Source organism: Antrostomus carolinensis, unplaced genomic scaffold, assembly GCF_000700745.2.
Source record: "Antrostomus carolinensis isolate BGI_N321 unplaced genomic scaffold, ASM70074v2 scaffold6833, whole genome shotgun sequence".
Classification (NCBI taxonomy): domain Eukaryota; kingdom Metazoa; phylum Chordata; class Aves; order Caprimulgiformes; family Caprimulgidae; genus Antrostomus; species Antrostomus carolinensis.
Genome location: NW_010304363.1, coordinates 1,089 through 17,791, shown reverse-complemented (window position 1 = coordinate 17,791; position 16,703 = coordinate 1,089). Strand labels below are relative to the sequence as shown.

The 16,703-nt window shown below is 35.9% G+C and overlaps 1 protein-coding gene across 1 annotated transcript in view; it reads left to right on the top strand.

Moving 5' to 3' along the window:
- LOC104522193 (probable ubiquitin carboxyl-terminal hydrolase FAF-X) overlaps positions 1–16,451 on the top strand; it is a gene marked incomplete at its 3' end in the record, with an annotated part of 41,324 nt that extends 24,873 nt beyond the window's left edge. Inside the window, exons 14-23 of the mRNA XM_010164414.2 lie at positions 4,414–4,501; positions 6,045–6,387; positions 8,069–8,164; positions 9,824–10,035; positions 12,018–12,258; positions 12,474–12,623; positions 12,722–12,842; positions 13,335–13,465; positions 13,723–14,001; positions 16,308–16,451. Coding sequence (XP_010162716.1) covers positions 4,414–4,501; positions 6,045–6,387; positions 8,069–8,164; positions 9,824–10,035; positions 12,018–12,258; positions 12,474–12,623; positions 12,722–12,842; positions 13,335–13,465; positions 13,723–14,001; positions 16,308–16,451 — 1,805 coding nt within the window. The remainder of the gene's footprint in view (positions 1–4,413; positions 4,502–6,044; positions 6,388–8,068; positions 8,165–9,823; positions 10,036–12,017; positions 12,259–12,473; positions 12,624–12,721; positions 12,843–13,334; positions 13,466–13,722; positions 14,002–16,307) is intronic.
- Positions 16,452–16,703: the final 252 nt, after the last annotated feature.

Sequence of the window (16,703 nt, the reverse complement as noted above, 5' to 3'; positions counted from 1 at the left end):
ACCTCGCTACCACCTCCTTTCAGGTAGTTGTAGAGAGCAATGAGGTCTCCCCTCACCCTCCTTTTCTCCAGAAATTTGGAGAAATTTGGAATTTGTCAGGGAGAAGGACTTTAAACCAGTGGATGCTGTTTATTTTTACCATACAGCACCGATCCTGTTTTGCTTTGTTACTGTGTTTGTTATCAGCAACACTTTGGCAGCACATCACGTTAGTATTTATCTATTTTGGGCTAAACTCAGCCCTTCACTGATGACTTTACACTCTTCTTATGGATTAGCTTTCTAGCTACTGAGGTGGAAGTAGGGAAGTGAAGGAGAATGATGGACCAGGAAGCTTGTTGTTACACTGGACCACTGTACTTTATGTATAGAACTAAGCCAACAGAAGTGAGAGGAGGAGTTTAACACCCTGCCTCCCCCATCTGCTTTACTGACTGGTACTCGGAAGGACCATTCTACCCTGGCATCATAACATCCTACCCACCTTTCAGTTATATCTCAAAAGTGAGACAGTATGTTACGAAGGAGTTCAGTGTAGACTGTTCGGAGAGGACAGGGTATTTGCACGTTGTAAAGCATATGTGTCTGTCTTTCAGGGCTTGGGTAAGTTGTCTAGACATCTTTAATTTTGGAATTCATTGAATTTTGGAGTACTTGATAAAAGATATCCAAAATCGGTCCTCGAAGAGTTTTTTGAATAGTGGTGCTATATGAAGATGATAGCTTCAGCCAGGTATAGGTCAATGAGAACGACATTTAAGCTAAATCTGCATACTGCAGCTATGTTTCTCTATTCAGGAATACATGAGGGGAGTTACTCTAAGTTCCTTAATTAATGATAGCATTGTGCAAATTAATGTTAAAATAATACTAAATTCTTTGTCCTGTTCTGAAGCTGTACTATCTTAAGCTTAGTCTTCTCCAGGAAGGTGGAATAGAGCAAGTATTATTTCATATAAATTCTGTAAGCTGTTGGTCTGCTCTTTAACTTTGCTGTAGTGATGCAAAAATGCAATTTCGTTTATTATAAACTTTGTATCTTAACTATATGGATAGCTTAGAATCTATGATTCTCTCTTTCTCTTGGACTTTGGCCAATGATGAAATCTGGGGTGAAACAAAATCAACAACTGTATTCTAATGCAATGTTGTCTTTGTCCAAAAATAGATATATTGATGCATAACTATTAATGTATGAACTATTACTTGTGAATTTCTGTTATTTTAGAACTCTGAAGCCAAAAGGTCATTTTTAACAATATTGTTAACTTACCAAATTGTTGATGACTTTGGTAGAAAGATTAGGCTGATCTCTTGCACGATTTTTTTATTGTGCCAAAACCCACCTCCCATTGCCCTGCCCCTCCCCCGCTATAATGACTTAGTAAAGCAGTAATATAAATATGTTCAGCACAATAGGAATTACAAGTGTGCAAAGATTTTAAGGTTAATTATACAACAATTAAATTGTGCGTTCTTGAGAGGAAGCTTCTGCAGAACCTTTCGTTTGCATCAGAGTACAAAAACAGATAAACAATAGTGTGGATTTTTTTTATTAGATGCTTTATTACATGATTAGGGGCAGCCAGAAAGTATCTCCTAATGTTCCAGATACGGTACTAAGTACACAGTTCCTGTGCAACTTATCTTTCAATTTCAGTTTTATATACTAAATAGAACAGAACAGAGAGCACTGTGAAGTTTGCCTTCCGTACCTTCCTGGAGAAGGAGTAAAGATGCTGGGGGTGAGGTGGGAGAAGACAGAGAAGGGAATAAATGGAAAGAGAAGAAAGAAAATTATGATTGTGAGGAAAGAAGGAAAAAACCCGACAGGTGTAGAATTAAGCTTAACTGGAGAAGGTGACTGAGGCAGAGGGAGAAAATCCAAGGCAAACATCCGAACAGCGCAAGTCAAACAAAAAAATTTCAACTACCCACAGATATTTTTGTCAGTTAATGCCACAATAATTGGGGTGGGTGTTTGTGGGGTTTTTGTTGTTGTTGTGGTGTTGGTGAGGGTTGTTTTTTTGTTTTTTGTTTTTTAATTTGTAATATTTTTATTTTCCTTGAAGGCTTCCATAGTTGCATTCTGTGATGGAGAACAGTGTTCCTATTCTCGTTATTCACTCATGCATATTGTTTTCTATCATACTCCCTTTTATATGTTTGCCTTTTTAAGGTTAAAGAAAAGCCTAACCTATGTTACAGAATTTTTTCCACGATCTATGGCTTTCTTTTTTACTGAACTCATCCTTTCCTCCAACTCTGCAAAGCCCTCTGTGAGATGAGACAACTGCTGTTACATTGTGTAGTACCGAAGAAGGAGGTCACAGTTTCATCTTTTTGACTATTTATCAAACTCCTTTTGAAAATTTTAAAAGATTGTTAGCCAGTTCTCATTTATCTTCTATTCTGAAGTAATAAAAAAATCCAAAGTGTTAATGAAATGTAATTATTTGTAGAAGTTGTGGCATATGATCTGCTCTGTGTGTTTACCACTAATTAAATTTTCAACCAGTCATTTTTTGATCTATAATTTCCCTGTTCATTCTTCTGCTCCTGTACGTAGAAAGAATTTTTAAGGTGATTGCACTTGGACTTCCTGTGAGATGCACAGTGCAGAAAATAAATCAGGCAAACATAGAAAGAAGCTGAGATGGAGAATATTTAGCGATACTGAGGTTTTTTTGTAGTGCAGAGTTGTTCAGAACTCTTAAGTACATACATACTGCCTTTGGGCAACTGACTGGCCTTCAATACTTGAACTCTTCTGTCATTGCCACTGTTGACACTTGTGTCTGTGAATTAATCTCTATTCAGGAAAAAAAAGCCCAGATAGTCCCCATAGTTAAAATGAATGAACAGAACCACGTTCCCCCAACACAAAATCAAACAAAAACCCACCCAAAACACCTAACACCTGAAGTAATTAATTTCTATGCAATGTACTTACCTACTGCAATTTTTATTTCTGCTAGACCCACAGCATATTTTACAAGTTTTCAGCTTCTAGTAATTAAATAATTTCTATTCTTCTATTTCTGTATTATTTCTTCAGATTTTTTTTCACATTTCTTTTTTATAATTGCCCATTTATGCTCACTTCATTAGGATTATAATTTAAACTTCTGAAGGATTTCTGGTGAATGTAGTGTGTCCGGTTCTCTAGACAACAGTTAACTGCTCGTCTTCTGTTTTCCCTTTGATTTTTAAGCTAACATAGCTTTTGCACTTGAATATAGAGAGCAGTATGACAACTATTTCTCTCCTGATTTTGAAACACTGATGATGCACTTCAGCTGTAAAACTTGTTTGTTTTGGGGTGTGTCTGTGTTGTCTCCCTACCCCCGATATAATAGGAGATACTGATTTTCAGTTCTGAAGATAAATTTTACTGAGTCTGGATGTTGTTGTGATACAGTCTCCCACAGCTGGGTCATCTTAGTTAAATGCAACCTGTGTACCTTTGCAGATAAGAAATATAACATTGATTAGTTCATAATGGAGCTATCGTAACAAACGTGTAATGATGAAATATTACTAGTACAGATCAAAATAGTGGAAGTACAGATCTAGATTGTATCTCTAATTAAAAAAAAAAAAAATCCACAACAGAAAAACACACCAAAAAACAACCAAATGAAACCACAACAGAACCAAGTTCCTGTGAAGCAAACAGCTGTTTGTTAAACAAAACATTATGCCAAGTTTTGATAAAATGCAAGTAAGAGTTTGACGTCTTGCCTTACTTTCAGTTACTCAACTACTTCATTTTCAAGCTTGTCAGTATTGCAGCCATTTGGTTTTTGTACTTGAAAACTTGCAGTAAATCAAGCTATTGTATACTTCCCTCTTCAAAGTGATGTCACATATATAGCTACTTATAAAGGTGTTAAAGAACTGGAGTCATGATTTCCTCTGGAGAGGAGAAGCCCTAAAAATGGAAAATTGAAATTTTGGAAAAGGTGCTCTGTAATGAAACTAAAGCATCCTCAGAAAAAAACACTGAATAATCTGAATTATGTCCTTGATGTACTTTTATTTTAACTGATTCTGACTTCAAACTGGCTTCTTGAAATAAGGAAAAATTTATTCAAATAAATAGAACACAGGTTCTTAACTGTTCTGTAACATGTTCATTATACTGAATGATGAACACATGTATCTGCATAATTGTTTGTTGATGTGATATAGACCTCCATAGTCTTTGTCTGTACCTATTATAATTTAGGATGAAATATTAAGTGGTAGCAGGGTGATGAAAATTATTTTCTTACACCTTACTGAAAGCATAGTGTGTTTTGGGTGACTTTAATGATATTCAGACTAACAAGTCTTCAAACACGTCTTGTCTTTTAGTGTCAGCATGTGTTTTCTGAATGTATTGTCCAATAAAACTTTTTATATTTGCAGAGCATGGTGAATATGATCCTCAGACTGTAAGACCAGGAAGCAGATACAGTCATGTGCAGGAAGTACAGGAGCGACTTAACTTCTTACGGTTAGTTTTAACTTGATTGTTTGTTTAACTTTTGTAAGAATACTTTAAAGAAAAAAAAACAAACAAACCTGGCATCTTTTTCTCTTATCTAGCTTTAAGTTGCTGTGTTAACTACTTCCAAAACTCAGATGCAAAAATACAGTGAATGGTTTTGGTTTTGGTGTTTTGGGTTTTTTTTCCCCCAGAGAGCTTCTGTGCTAGTGTTGGAATATCCTTCAAATAAAGTTTATTAAAATCTTTGCAATCCAAGGCTATGATTCTGCACTAAGATTCTTATGGCTTGTCTGTGTGCAGAACCCTACTGACTTGAATACAATGTGCATATGGATACAGTTACCATACTTAGTTGAAAATTTAAAATATTCCATGTAGGAATATGTCCATGTGGCCTTATTTGTTGTACCACAACAGATTTAAATTCATGATCATAAACTGACACATACTTTTGTCAGACAGTCATGTTAGGTTGTCAGCAACTGAGCCTTAAAAAGATTTTAGAATAAAAAAATTAATTGGATGACTTTTGACCAGCTGCTGTTTGAGTAAAATCAGACAATAAAGGATCTCTGCTCAGTATGTTGATGTTTTTTAGGCTATATCTGTCTCAACTTTTTCATACTTTGTTTTAAACTTTCATTAAACAAGTAAAAATACATAAATTGTCAAGTTCTGGAGTATTTTTTACTTGTTTTCTAAGGGTGGATTTTTTTTTTTTTACTTTTTAAAATTTTACCAATAATTTTTATGAATTAAACTGAAGTGTTAAACAACTGTTTAATGAAATTACACAATGGCATATGGATAGCAGACTTAACTTATCACTCCTGCATTGTTAAAAATTGTAACTTCCTTAAATTTAAGTTCACTAGTTGCTAATATAAAGGAATTTATGAAGTCCCATTGCTGTCAAGTGTATTTGTCAAATTTTTCAAATATGTAGGTAGCGATTTCTGAAAAGCAGTGCCATAACTTAGTCACTGATTTATTTCACATAGAAAAGATTTTGAGTAAGAAAAGTTCTTAATAATTCTTTAATATTAATTTAACATAAATTAAAAACATACTTAAACAAAAAGAAAAATTTTCAGTTCATTGACTTCTGCTTCTTGCTCTATTCCATAGAATTGATACTTTATTTTGTAATTTTGCTAAAGAGAGTGCCAAAACATAGTGAATGATTACAGAAGTAATTTAATCTCTTGTGTTGTGACCTGACGTTTAAACTCAATGGTTTACATTAGGAGATGTGCATTTGTTTGTATATAATATCTGAACAACGCTTGGTATTTTTGTGTAAAACAATTTTTGCTGAATTTTATTCCTTTTTTGTTTGGACTATAAGGTCTTGATCATTCAAACTTACTAAGAAATCATGGGGCTAATTATGAGTGGACTGTTGATATAAATGATGTTTTGGGGGTCATACTTTTGATATATACATGTATAATATGCGTATTCACCTTTTTACCTGTACTTTTTACTGAACTGTAACTCTAGATGTCTATTAGACAGTGCTGTTAATTGTCTTTTTGTTTTGCTCAAGATTTTTGTTGAAGGATGGTCAGCTGTGGCTCTGTGCCCCTCAGGCGAAGCAAATATGGAAGTGTTTAGCTGAAAATGCGGTTTATCTTTGTGATCGCGAAGCCTGTTTTAAATGGTATTCCAAACTAATGGGGGATGAACCAGACTTAGACCCTGACATTAATAAGGACTTCTTTGAAAATAATGTGCTTCAGCTGGATCCTTCCCTATTAACAGAAAATGGAATGAAATGTTTTGAACGTTTCTTCAAAGCTGTGAACTGTCGAGAAGGAAAGCTAGTAGCAAAAAGACGAGCCTATATGATGGATGATCTGGAATTAATAGGATTAGACTACCTTTGGAGGGTGAGTTAATTGGAGGAAGCATCTGAAAGGTTAACTGCTGAGTCTTTCTCAATTTCTTTTTAAATTTTGTGTAATTTGGTAGTTATAGACTGAAATTACAAAAAGCTACTTTTTCAAGCTGAATGCATGGATATTGATTCCACTCTTTTCCCAGCAAGTATGCAGGTTGGTAACTTTGCAGATTTATGTTTAATCGAAAGTTATTTGAAACATCAATTATATTTGTGTATGCATTAGATTAAAAATTTGCCTATACTGTTGAAGAATAAGGGATCATTCCAGGTGAATTATCTGTAGGTTTTTCTCTCTCTCACGCGCACATTAGGATTGAACTTGTTTTGAGTGCTTGATAATCTAGTTCATGTCATTCATTCTGGTATGGTAAGCTAGAGCGATTCTAGATTAGACCAAGTTGCAGTTGATACAATAGGTGGATGGAATCCCATCCAGAGGGACCTGGACAGGCTTAAAAAGTGGGCCCATGAGAACCTAATGAGGTTCAACAAGGCCAAGTGCAAGGTTGTGCACTTAGGTTGGGGCAACCCCAGGTATGTGTACAGAATGGGAGAAGAACTCATTGAGAGCAGCCCTGCTGATCTAGTGGTTGGCACCCCGTCCACAGCAGTGGGAGGTTGGAACTAGATGATCTTTAAGGTCCCTTCCAACCCAGATCATTCTATGATTCTAAGTGATCACTGGTCTGATTCTTTCTCTTAAATCCACAACCTTTTACCTAAACATGTTTATAGCTTTTCAATAAGAAGATTGTACCTTTCTAAAGCTTGCCAAATCTGTTAGTGAAAAACATCAGTATCTGATTTGATACTTAATTTTTTCAGAGTATTTCTGGTTTTCAGGAGCTGCATTAGAACCTGCAGTAGCACGCTTTGGCATGGTTGTCATGCTTTTTAAAACGTGCCGTGTATAAAGCAGCAGTCTTCAGTAATTTTGATTGTGGCTTGTTGAAGGGTTAGGTATTTCAATCATGGTGATAATAGTTAAAATCAAAAGTATATTATAATATTTTTATACAGATAAGTTTTCACACAGTGCTTGTGTTCATAGTGCCCGCATAATGCTAGCATGTTTTAGTTGTGGGAATCAACTTATTTGGACCTGCCCTGCTGTTTGGCAGTATGACAGAACTCATGAAGCTTCAGCTCAGTATCCTGCAGGGCCTGTCTGTCAGGGCTGCTTTCAGACCTTGTGGCAAGTAATTAAAATTTAGATTATCAGGTTAGAAACAGAACTCATTTGCCTGTCCCCTTTCCATCCGCTCACAGAAATTTAAATAATTTAAAATTCTATTTTAAATCTTTGGTGTAGATTGTTCAAGCATCTGAAAAAAAATATTGTCTTAGTCTCTGAAACTAGTGAAAATGGGTATGTACTATGAAGATGAATATATCAACACTAGTTTTATTCTGTTTATAAAGCATTAGTCTTTTTTGTTAACTCTGAACGCCTTTAAACTAGTTAATTTTTAATTTTGATTCTTATATAATTAACTTTGCTATATTGATTGTATTTTGTAACTAAGTGTTTTAGTCAGTTTCACCTCATAAAATAATTAGACATACTGTTGTTTCAAGATCCTTGTGTAGTGGTTTTGTTTTTAAATTTCATGCTAGAAAGTTTTAAGATGTCCTAATGCTTTTTTTTTTTTTTTTAATTGTGCTAGGTTGTGATTCAGGGAAATGATGACATCGCAAACAGAGCAATAGATCTTCTTAAAGAGATCTATACTAATCTTGGCCCAAGGTTACAAGTTAATCAGGTAAAATACCAAACAAGCAACAAGAAAAGTGGAATACAATATGATAGAAAAACAGTGATAAAATTCAATTCGGTTATATTTTTATATTTGAAAGCTTTGAAAACAGAGAATAGTTTTCATGTTTTGTAGAGTATACTCCTGAGTCCAGCCATCAGGTTCTGGTCAGATACAGAATTAAAGAGTTTTTTCTAATATTTGGAGACTAAATTCTGATAAATTTTTCAGATTAAATAGTTCTGTCGTATTTACTCTTTCTATTCAGAAGCTAATTTATGTGATATACATAGGTTAGCCTTTTGTTGAACTTCCGATTGTGGTATTTATTTGTACTAGTATGTTCAGTGGATGGGTCTGTTGAGTGTTGTCAGAAGCTAATCTATATGCTTTTTTATGTCATGTCCGTTACAAAGGGTCACAGAGTTTCAATACAACGGTCAAGCTGAGCTCTAGCAAATCAGATATTAGCTCCCTACACTAGTATGTGCTGGGAGCTGTGTTTCAGTGGGCAGAAAGGAGAGGTAATAAGTTCTGAAAGGTCAGAGGAAGTGAACTGTTGGGATTTCACAGACTGGGGGGGTTGGGAATTGTCCTTCAGATGATCTCTGATTGGTAGCTTACCAGTTGTATTTCTTGAAACTCTAATTTTCATACTTGTCCTCAAAACCACTTTTATAGTCTTCAGAGCTGCCAGTCTGGTAGATAGAGCACAGCTGCTCCGGGTGGTGCATTTACAGCCGATCAAGCTTGATCTGACTGTAGTGGCAGATGGGCTGTATGCTTCTTTCTTGCTATAGGTCTGGGCTTACTAAGCGTGCATAGATCTGTCTATCTGCACATAGTTAGATCTGATACTTTGGGAAATGTTGGATTTACTTAACATGCACACAGGGATTTTGCTTCAGTGGGCTGATAATGCCTCTACTCCTGAGCTGCCTCTTAAGGAAGGTGGTTCCTGGGCTGTGGTTTACTGCCGTAGCTATGACTCCTGGTGTTTCTGTTGCACACGGCTTCCTGGAGACACTGCAGACTTTTTACAGTGATACTGTAGGTTTTACGTCAGTCTAGGTCAGGAGCAAGGAGATGTTAGATATCAGGCAGAAGGAAGAGATTTGCTGCAGCTGCCACTGTACTGAATCTAGCTCAGAATACATTTCTGAGTTCATGCAGGAAGAGAGTGTATCTGGAACTGGGTAATGTGATTTGGGGGTGGGGAGGGGGTTGCATAGTTGTTCTGGTGGTCTGTAAATGTTCTGTGTTCACTCTTAATGCAAAGTAAGTTAACCTGTACTAGATTCTCAGCTAGGGTTTCTTTAATATAGTATGAGGAAACGAGTAAGAGAAGTCCAATTTAGTGTTCTCTGTGCAAACTTTGACTTTTTCTATTTAAGTGCAAGTTTGCACTGGACAATTACAGCTACTTAGGCAAGATGACATGCGAGATTTTTGAAGTGCACACTAAATTAGAACTATTTATTAATGGGAGTTTATTCTAAAATAGAATAAACCAATTTTATAGAGTAACTTACCTGATTTTGTTTTGGTGGTGGGTTTTTTGGTGGTGGATTTTTGTTTTTGTTTTGCTTCTACCATTGGATTATCCTACCGAAAAGGTATTTTTTAATATTTCTTGTAATTACACCAATTTTTTTCTGTAATTAGGTAGCAATTCATGAAGACTTCATTCAGTCCTGTTTTGATCGTCTAAAAGCCTCCTATGATACATTATGCGTGTTGGATGGAGATAAAGACAGTATCAATTGTGCAAGACAAGAAGCAATACGAATGGTGAGAGTGCTAACTGTTCTAAGAGAGTATATCAATGAATGTGACAGTGATTACCACGAAGAAAGAACTATTCTACCTATGTCAAGGTATGTGTGAAAATGCACTACTGTGATTTTGATTTCTGTTAACTAAAATATTAGTAATATCTTTGTGATTTTTACATTCTGAAGGATTTCTGTTCAGGGAATGTATTTATAGAGTTTCAAAATTCCATTTTCTTTGCTAATACACGAACATGATCTGTAGTAAAAAAAAAAAAAGTTGAAAGATTAGGCAAATACAGGCAGATATAAAAGGGACAGCAGACCTGAGGATAAACTTGTTTCTGGTGTTTTGTTCTGTAACTGGCACAATGTACATACCTTGTGGCTAGATTGTTTTGGATGTATTAATTTTTTCAGATAATTATTAAAAACAGTACCATATTTTAAGTTAGGATGGGCAAAGCTTCATAGTACTGTCATACAAAAAACATGTTGTTCATGTAGATCTTCATCTTCCAGAGTTGTTTACAGAGATGCTAATCTTATTTTGCAAGCTTAAATTTAGGATTGTCTCCAAGTGAAATAATCATAGTATAAGTTCCTTGTAAAAAGGGGAAGAAGAGAACAGCACTTTGAAGTATATTTATTTTCTCTATACCTTCACTCTTAAACTTTTCCTTGAGTAAAAACTTAGCTTAAAACCTGGCTGCTCCTTCTTTAACGCTGTCTTTGGTAGAAAGAAAAAGGAATCCAGTGTTGTGTAGGTATTTTCACAAGCAAAATACCTTATTCCTGAGGGAGAAAAGCCGAACAGAAAACTGTTTAAATGTTCCAGTGTTAGTAGCTGCTTTCTGTGGGATGTCTCAAAAATATATAAGGAACACACTGAGATTGCAATGGATTTATGATGTAGCTAACATATTTTTAGACATGGTGGAGGTTTGTTATCCCCTTATTTTAAATTGTCTTTTTGTCAAGAAAATCAGAGAGGTTGCTGTTTTTTCATGATGCATCAGTAATTTTCAGTGTTCCTACAGCATTTTTATTGTATATATTGATTAGTCCCAACTAAGTTCTCTTGTTGATTGTGGGTGCATCTTTTTTATATGGGCTGCTTATTTGGTGAGGCTAACTTTTTCATAGGTCTTGTTAGCAAGGAGCTTTTATGAGGAATTTTTACCTTTTTTTGTTGCACAGGATTAGTTTGTTTGGCTTATCTGGGCACATCTTTCCTAGTGAGTTCCCTGCTGTTGTGCAAAGTGTGATCAATGCTAGTGTGAAAATGTTTCTTCTTCTTTGACCTCTTAAATTTTTTAAAAGCATTTTTATTTTTAAAATTAGAATTCTAATATAAAACTTTTAACAGCTTTTGACAGCCAGGAGGCATTAAGACTTGGTGACTCGATGGCTTTTTCTGATTTTGGTGTATTTAAAATTGAGTTGTTTTGCTAAACATAGTTGCCAGTCTGATTGAGCTTTAAATGTGCAAATTAGCAAATAAAGCACATTTCTACAAGCCCAAGGAAAGATCTAAAGCTTCATAAGAGCCTTTTAAAAATTCTGTCAATGTTCTTAACCTGACTGTAAAGTTGACCATAAATTTAATGCAGTTGTGCTGAGTGTGTCTTCTTGAAAGTTACTCTGTATGTTATGTTTGTGTAATTGCTGGAGTATATCACCATAAGTAAAGATTTGAGGTTAGGAGGATGGAGCCAGACTCTTCTCAGTGATGCCCAATGATAGGACAAGGGGCAGTGGGTGTGAGCTGGAACACAGGAGGTTCCACTTAAACGTGAGAAGAAACTTCTTTACGGTGAAGGTGACGGAGCACTGGAACAGGCTGCCCAGGGAGGTTGTGGAGTCTCCTTCTCTGGAGACATTCAAGACCCGCCTGGACACCTTCCTGTGTGTTCTCATTTAGGTGTCCCTGTTCTGGCAGGGGGATTGGACTAGATGATCTTTTGAGGTCCCTTCCAATCCCTGACATTCTGTGGTTCTGTGATTGCTGTAACACAAAATACAGCAGGAAAAATAATTTATTTCATGAGGGCAAAAATAACTTTCTCTGGTTTGTTTATTTTCAGAGCTTTCCGTGGTAAACATATCACACTGGTAGTTCGTTTTCCAAACCAAGGCCGACAGGTGGAAGATCTGGATATTTGGTCTCATACCAATGACACAATTGGCCAAGTACGGCGTTGTATTCTCAATCGTATTAAAGCCAACAGTGCTCACACAAAAGTAGAACTGTTCATTGGTGGTGAGCTGGTGGACCCTGCAGATGACAGAAAATTAATTGGGCAGTTGAATCTCAAAGATAAGACGGTAAGTGTTGCAGGTTGCTTATTTACATCAGTTCATATGTCAATTCCCTTTTGTAAATGCTTGAAAAATACCATGCATGTGGTCACTTATTCTTGTGAATATATTCTAGTTCTGGTTTTCCTCCTTGTATGATGCCATTGACATTATATCGGATGGTTATTTAGTGAAGAATCTTCATTTTTGCATAGTATTAAAACTCTGATTGTGTTTTTCAGCTGATTACGGCTAAGCTTACACAGATAAATTCTAATATGCCCTCAAGTCCAGATAGTTCTTCTGACTCTTCAACTGGTTCTCCGGGCAACCATGGCAATCACTACAGTGATGGTCCAAATCCAGAAGTTGAAAGCTGTTTGCCTGGAGTGGTAAGCATATTCTGAAATGAACAGTTTAATAACATTTTTTCCCTATACTTTGTCTTTAACCAATGATTTTTATGGGGTTTTAATTTGCTTATTTTAAGATCATGTCACTGCATCCTCGATACATCTCTTTTCTTTGGCAAGTTGCAGACTTGGGCAGTAGCCTAAATATGCCACCTCTTAGAGATGGAGCACGTGTTCTTATGAAGCTCATGCCACCAGGTAAAACTTAATATTATCCTGTTTTATCTTGTAATATCCTTTATAATAATTTCCCATTTGTTATATAGAAATGAAAATGGAGATTATTTTCCACTTTCTGGTACTTTATTGATACTGTATTTCATGACTGTTATCCTGATTAGGATTGTAAATGTATTTCCCAAATAGTTACTTCTTGTCTGTCATAAAAAATTGTGTAGTTCGCAGTTGGTACTGAGGTTCAGTGCCACAGTGCACTTCAGTGCAGTTAAAATGGGGAGAAGCATTGTACTTTTGAAGCAGTTTTGTAGCACTGCATTAATAGGATCGCTTTTATACTGACAGAAATAATTATTGCAGAGCACTTCCTAGTCTGATCCTGTCTGTCAGTTACATTTTTTTTGCAACTTTTTAATACGCTTAAAATTTTTCAGATTGGTAATTGTAAATATTGCTGGCTTGTTCTGGATTAGTTTTGTTACAAAATGTTTAAAAGTTGTGTTTTTATTGCAGATAACACTACAGTTGAGAAACTAAGAGCTATTTGTTTAGATCATGCAAAGCTTGGGGAAAGCAGCCTTAGTCCATCCCTTGATTCTCTGTTCTTTGGTCCTTCTGCCTCACAAGTGCTGTATCTAACAGAGGTTTGTGATGCTTTGCCTGTTCTTTAAAAATCTTCAACTCTGTCTTTGGCAATCCTTTCTGTAACATGGAAGCCTCAGATCAAATTCTGGTTTAAAATTAATAATTGAAAATACTTAACAATTTACTGAAATAAACTGGTGTATGGCCAGTACTGTCAAAGCATTGCTTAATGAGTATTCCAACATAATCTCATGTTCAATCATCTGCATTCAAGCTGGTGCATTTCTGTTAGTTAACTCTGTATTTTGTTCTGCAGGTAGTTTATGCCTTGTTAATGCCTGCCAGTGCACCTCTGGGAGAAGATGCCAGTGACTTCCAGTACAACTTCTTAAAAAGTGGTGGTTTGCCTCTTGTGTTGAGCATGCTGACTAGAAATAACTTCCTGCCGAACGCAGATATGGAAACTCGAAGGGGTGCCTACCTTAATGCTCTAAAAATAGCCAAATTATTGCTAACCGCAATTGGATATGGACACGTTCGAGCTGTGGCAGAAGCTTGTCAGCCCGTTGTGGAAGGCACAAGTACAATTTCACCGGTAATACAAATCTTCCTTGCTGCAAATAGCAATGTACTCTGGTTTTTATATTGTCCGCAGCATTATCTGTCTTTGAATTCTGATTCTTTTGAGCTGTTGAGTCTGTTGGAGGATATACCTCTGAATTTCTTGCATGTCTAAGTTGTTATTAGAGCATAAAACAACGTAATTGATGTTGAGTCACGGCAGCCCTTTTTCTGCCAAAAAATATGTCCTTGACTTGCTAGATTCCTAGTTCTGCTCATTGCTTGTAGAAAGTTCTTGCAGAGAACAGCTAGGTACATTGCAGAGTTAAGTGTTCATAGTTGAAAGGTGTCCTGCCCTAAGATTTCTTAGATTTGGAAAGGGAAAGTGTAACACAGGTGTTCTGAACGGTAATCTTGCATGCCTATAGTAGTAGACTTTATGCATGTTTAATATGGCGAGTTAGTTTTTCTGCATCTGGACAAATACGTTGTTGGTCAGGATTTTATTTCTGCCCTCTTTCAATACATGTACAGCATAGAGGCCAAAAATTAAAATTTCCCAATGTCCTTTGTGGAATATTTTTTTTTATTTTGTGAGTTTCCATCCCAAATAGTTGTTTGAGCTGTCAGTTTATACTCAAGGATACATAGAGGGCTTCAGTTCAGAGCACTTTTTTCCAGAGTATTTACTGAGATCCACCTCTGAAGCAGTGGAGTACATTCTTCCGATTCTTTTTCAAGGAAATCAAAACTCTTGATGATTACTAAGAGGTGAAGATCCCTTTTCATGTCTCATGTTAGAATGTAGTAGAAATATCTTAAAGAAAACATGGTTGCCACCCTATCCTTCATCTATTTAAAATGAGTAAATTTTGCTGCCCTGTTTTATGACAATTACTCAAAAGGCTATTTGGAACACAGATAACATTGGTTGTGTCTTGAGGTATTGTTTGAAACAACAGTGTTGAAGTACTGTTTGAAACAGATATATGCTGACTACTAAGGAGGTAGTAACATGACTGCTGACATCCACTGTTTAGTGTTGCAAATATCTAACTTTATTATTAACTGGTTTGTTGGAAAAAACACTGTCATTCTTGCTGTCATCAGCGTCCTGTTTGAAGGACTTTGATCTTGATACTTTTTAGTGCTGCAGGACCAATAAGCTTACACCTTGGAAGGGAGGTGAGATTTGTAACTACCTTTCATCTAGCTTATCTAAAGCATAAGTGCCATAGCATAACTTTCTGTCTTGGCTTTCCATCAGTACTTAAGAGGATGAGGTAACCAAGATTATTTGTCTGCAGTCTTCCAGTTACTGGTCTACTGCTGTCACTAGGACCTTTTACATTTTTATTTTCTTCCTTGCTTTCATGGAAAGTTGAATCAATAATGTTAGTATTCTGGTACATAGATCCTGGTTTGCCCCAATATATATTGTGTTTGGTTATTTACAACCTGCTTCCAATAGCTAATGGACTCTGTAAACTCTATTAGTCTTCAGTGGGAGTTCTGTAATTCTGCTCCTCAAATCAAGTATCTTAGTGAAGCTGACAGAGCAAAGGGATATGACCAACATGAGGTGTTACAGAACAACTTCAGAGTATGTCTTTTGAACAGCATTTGAGACAGGTTTTTTGGATGAAATGATACTAAAAAATGAAGAAACTCTTTTATACAAGAAGTTTTAACTTGTAACCACAGCACACAGTCTTTTCAAGGAAGTTTGTCTGTGAGAAGGAAACAAGCATTTCAGATTTGAACTGTCAAAACTATGAAGCTCTGCCAGCCCAAGAAGAAGGAACTCTATGCTCAAATCACTACAGCAAAGATAAAAACTTGTCTTGCTGCTGTTTCTGTTTTGAAAGTTTTTCAATAGTGCTCTAAAAAGTGTTTAAAAGGAACTTGACTGTAATGAACGCTGCAGCCATTTTCTGTCTGAACACATTCAGGTAATCCAGAGGGAGACCCATTGTTTTAGCAAACCCTTTATTTTCCTACATCAACAGAAAGGGAAGGAGGCATTGTAATTCTAAATGTTCTGTTAACTTGAAATAATCTGATCAATGAACAAACCCCCAAACCTAAATAATTTTGAGCAAGTGCCTCTTCTCTTAAGTCTCTGATTGTACACTGTAGCATGCAGTGTCTTCAGATGTCATGGTATCTATTTGAAAATGAAGGGACTTATTTTTCTTGGTGTTTGCAGTTTCTGTAAGTAGTTTTCCTTCCAAGATCTTATCTACTTCTACCAAACCTTTCCAAGCAACTTAAGATTTTCATATCTTCTTACTTTCTTTTTTTCATCTAAAAATAACCATAAGAAATACTTTCTTCCAGATAAACCAGGCTACGCATGACCAGGCAGTGGTGCTACAAAATGCCCTACAAAACATTCCTAATCCAACTTCAGAGTGCATGCTAAGAAATGTAGCAATACGCCTTGCACAACAAATATCTGATGAGGTTAGTGAATTCCTTTCTGTATCACCTTCTTCTCTTGTAGTATCTCTTCTTTTTCTTTCTTTAAAAAAAAAAAAAATCCTTAAATTTACTGCTTTAAGTAATGGATTTTCCTTCTAAATTGTCATGAAACATTTTAGTTAATGTTCATGTGGTTCATAAGCTGTTAACTAATTAAAAGTATTTAATGAATTGTTTCCATATGCAATTATGAAATTCAGTATCTAATGCCATAAAGAGGCTTAAGTGAGCTAGGCAGGTTCTGTACAAGCT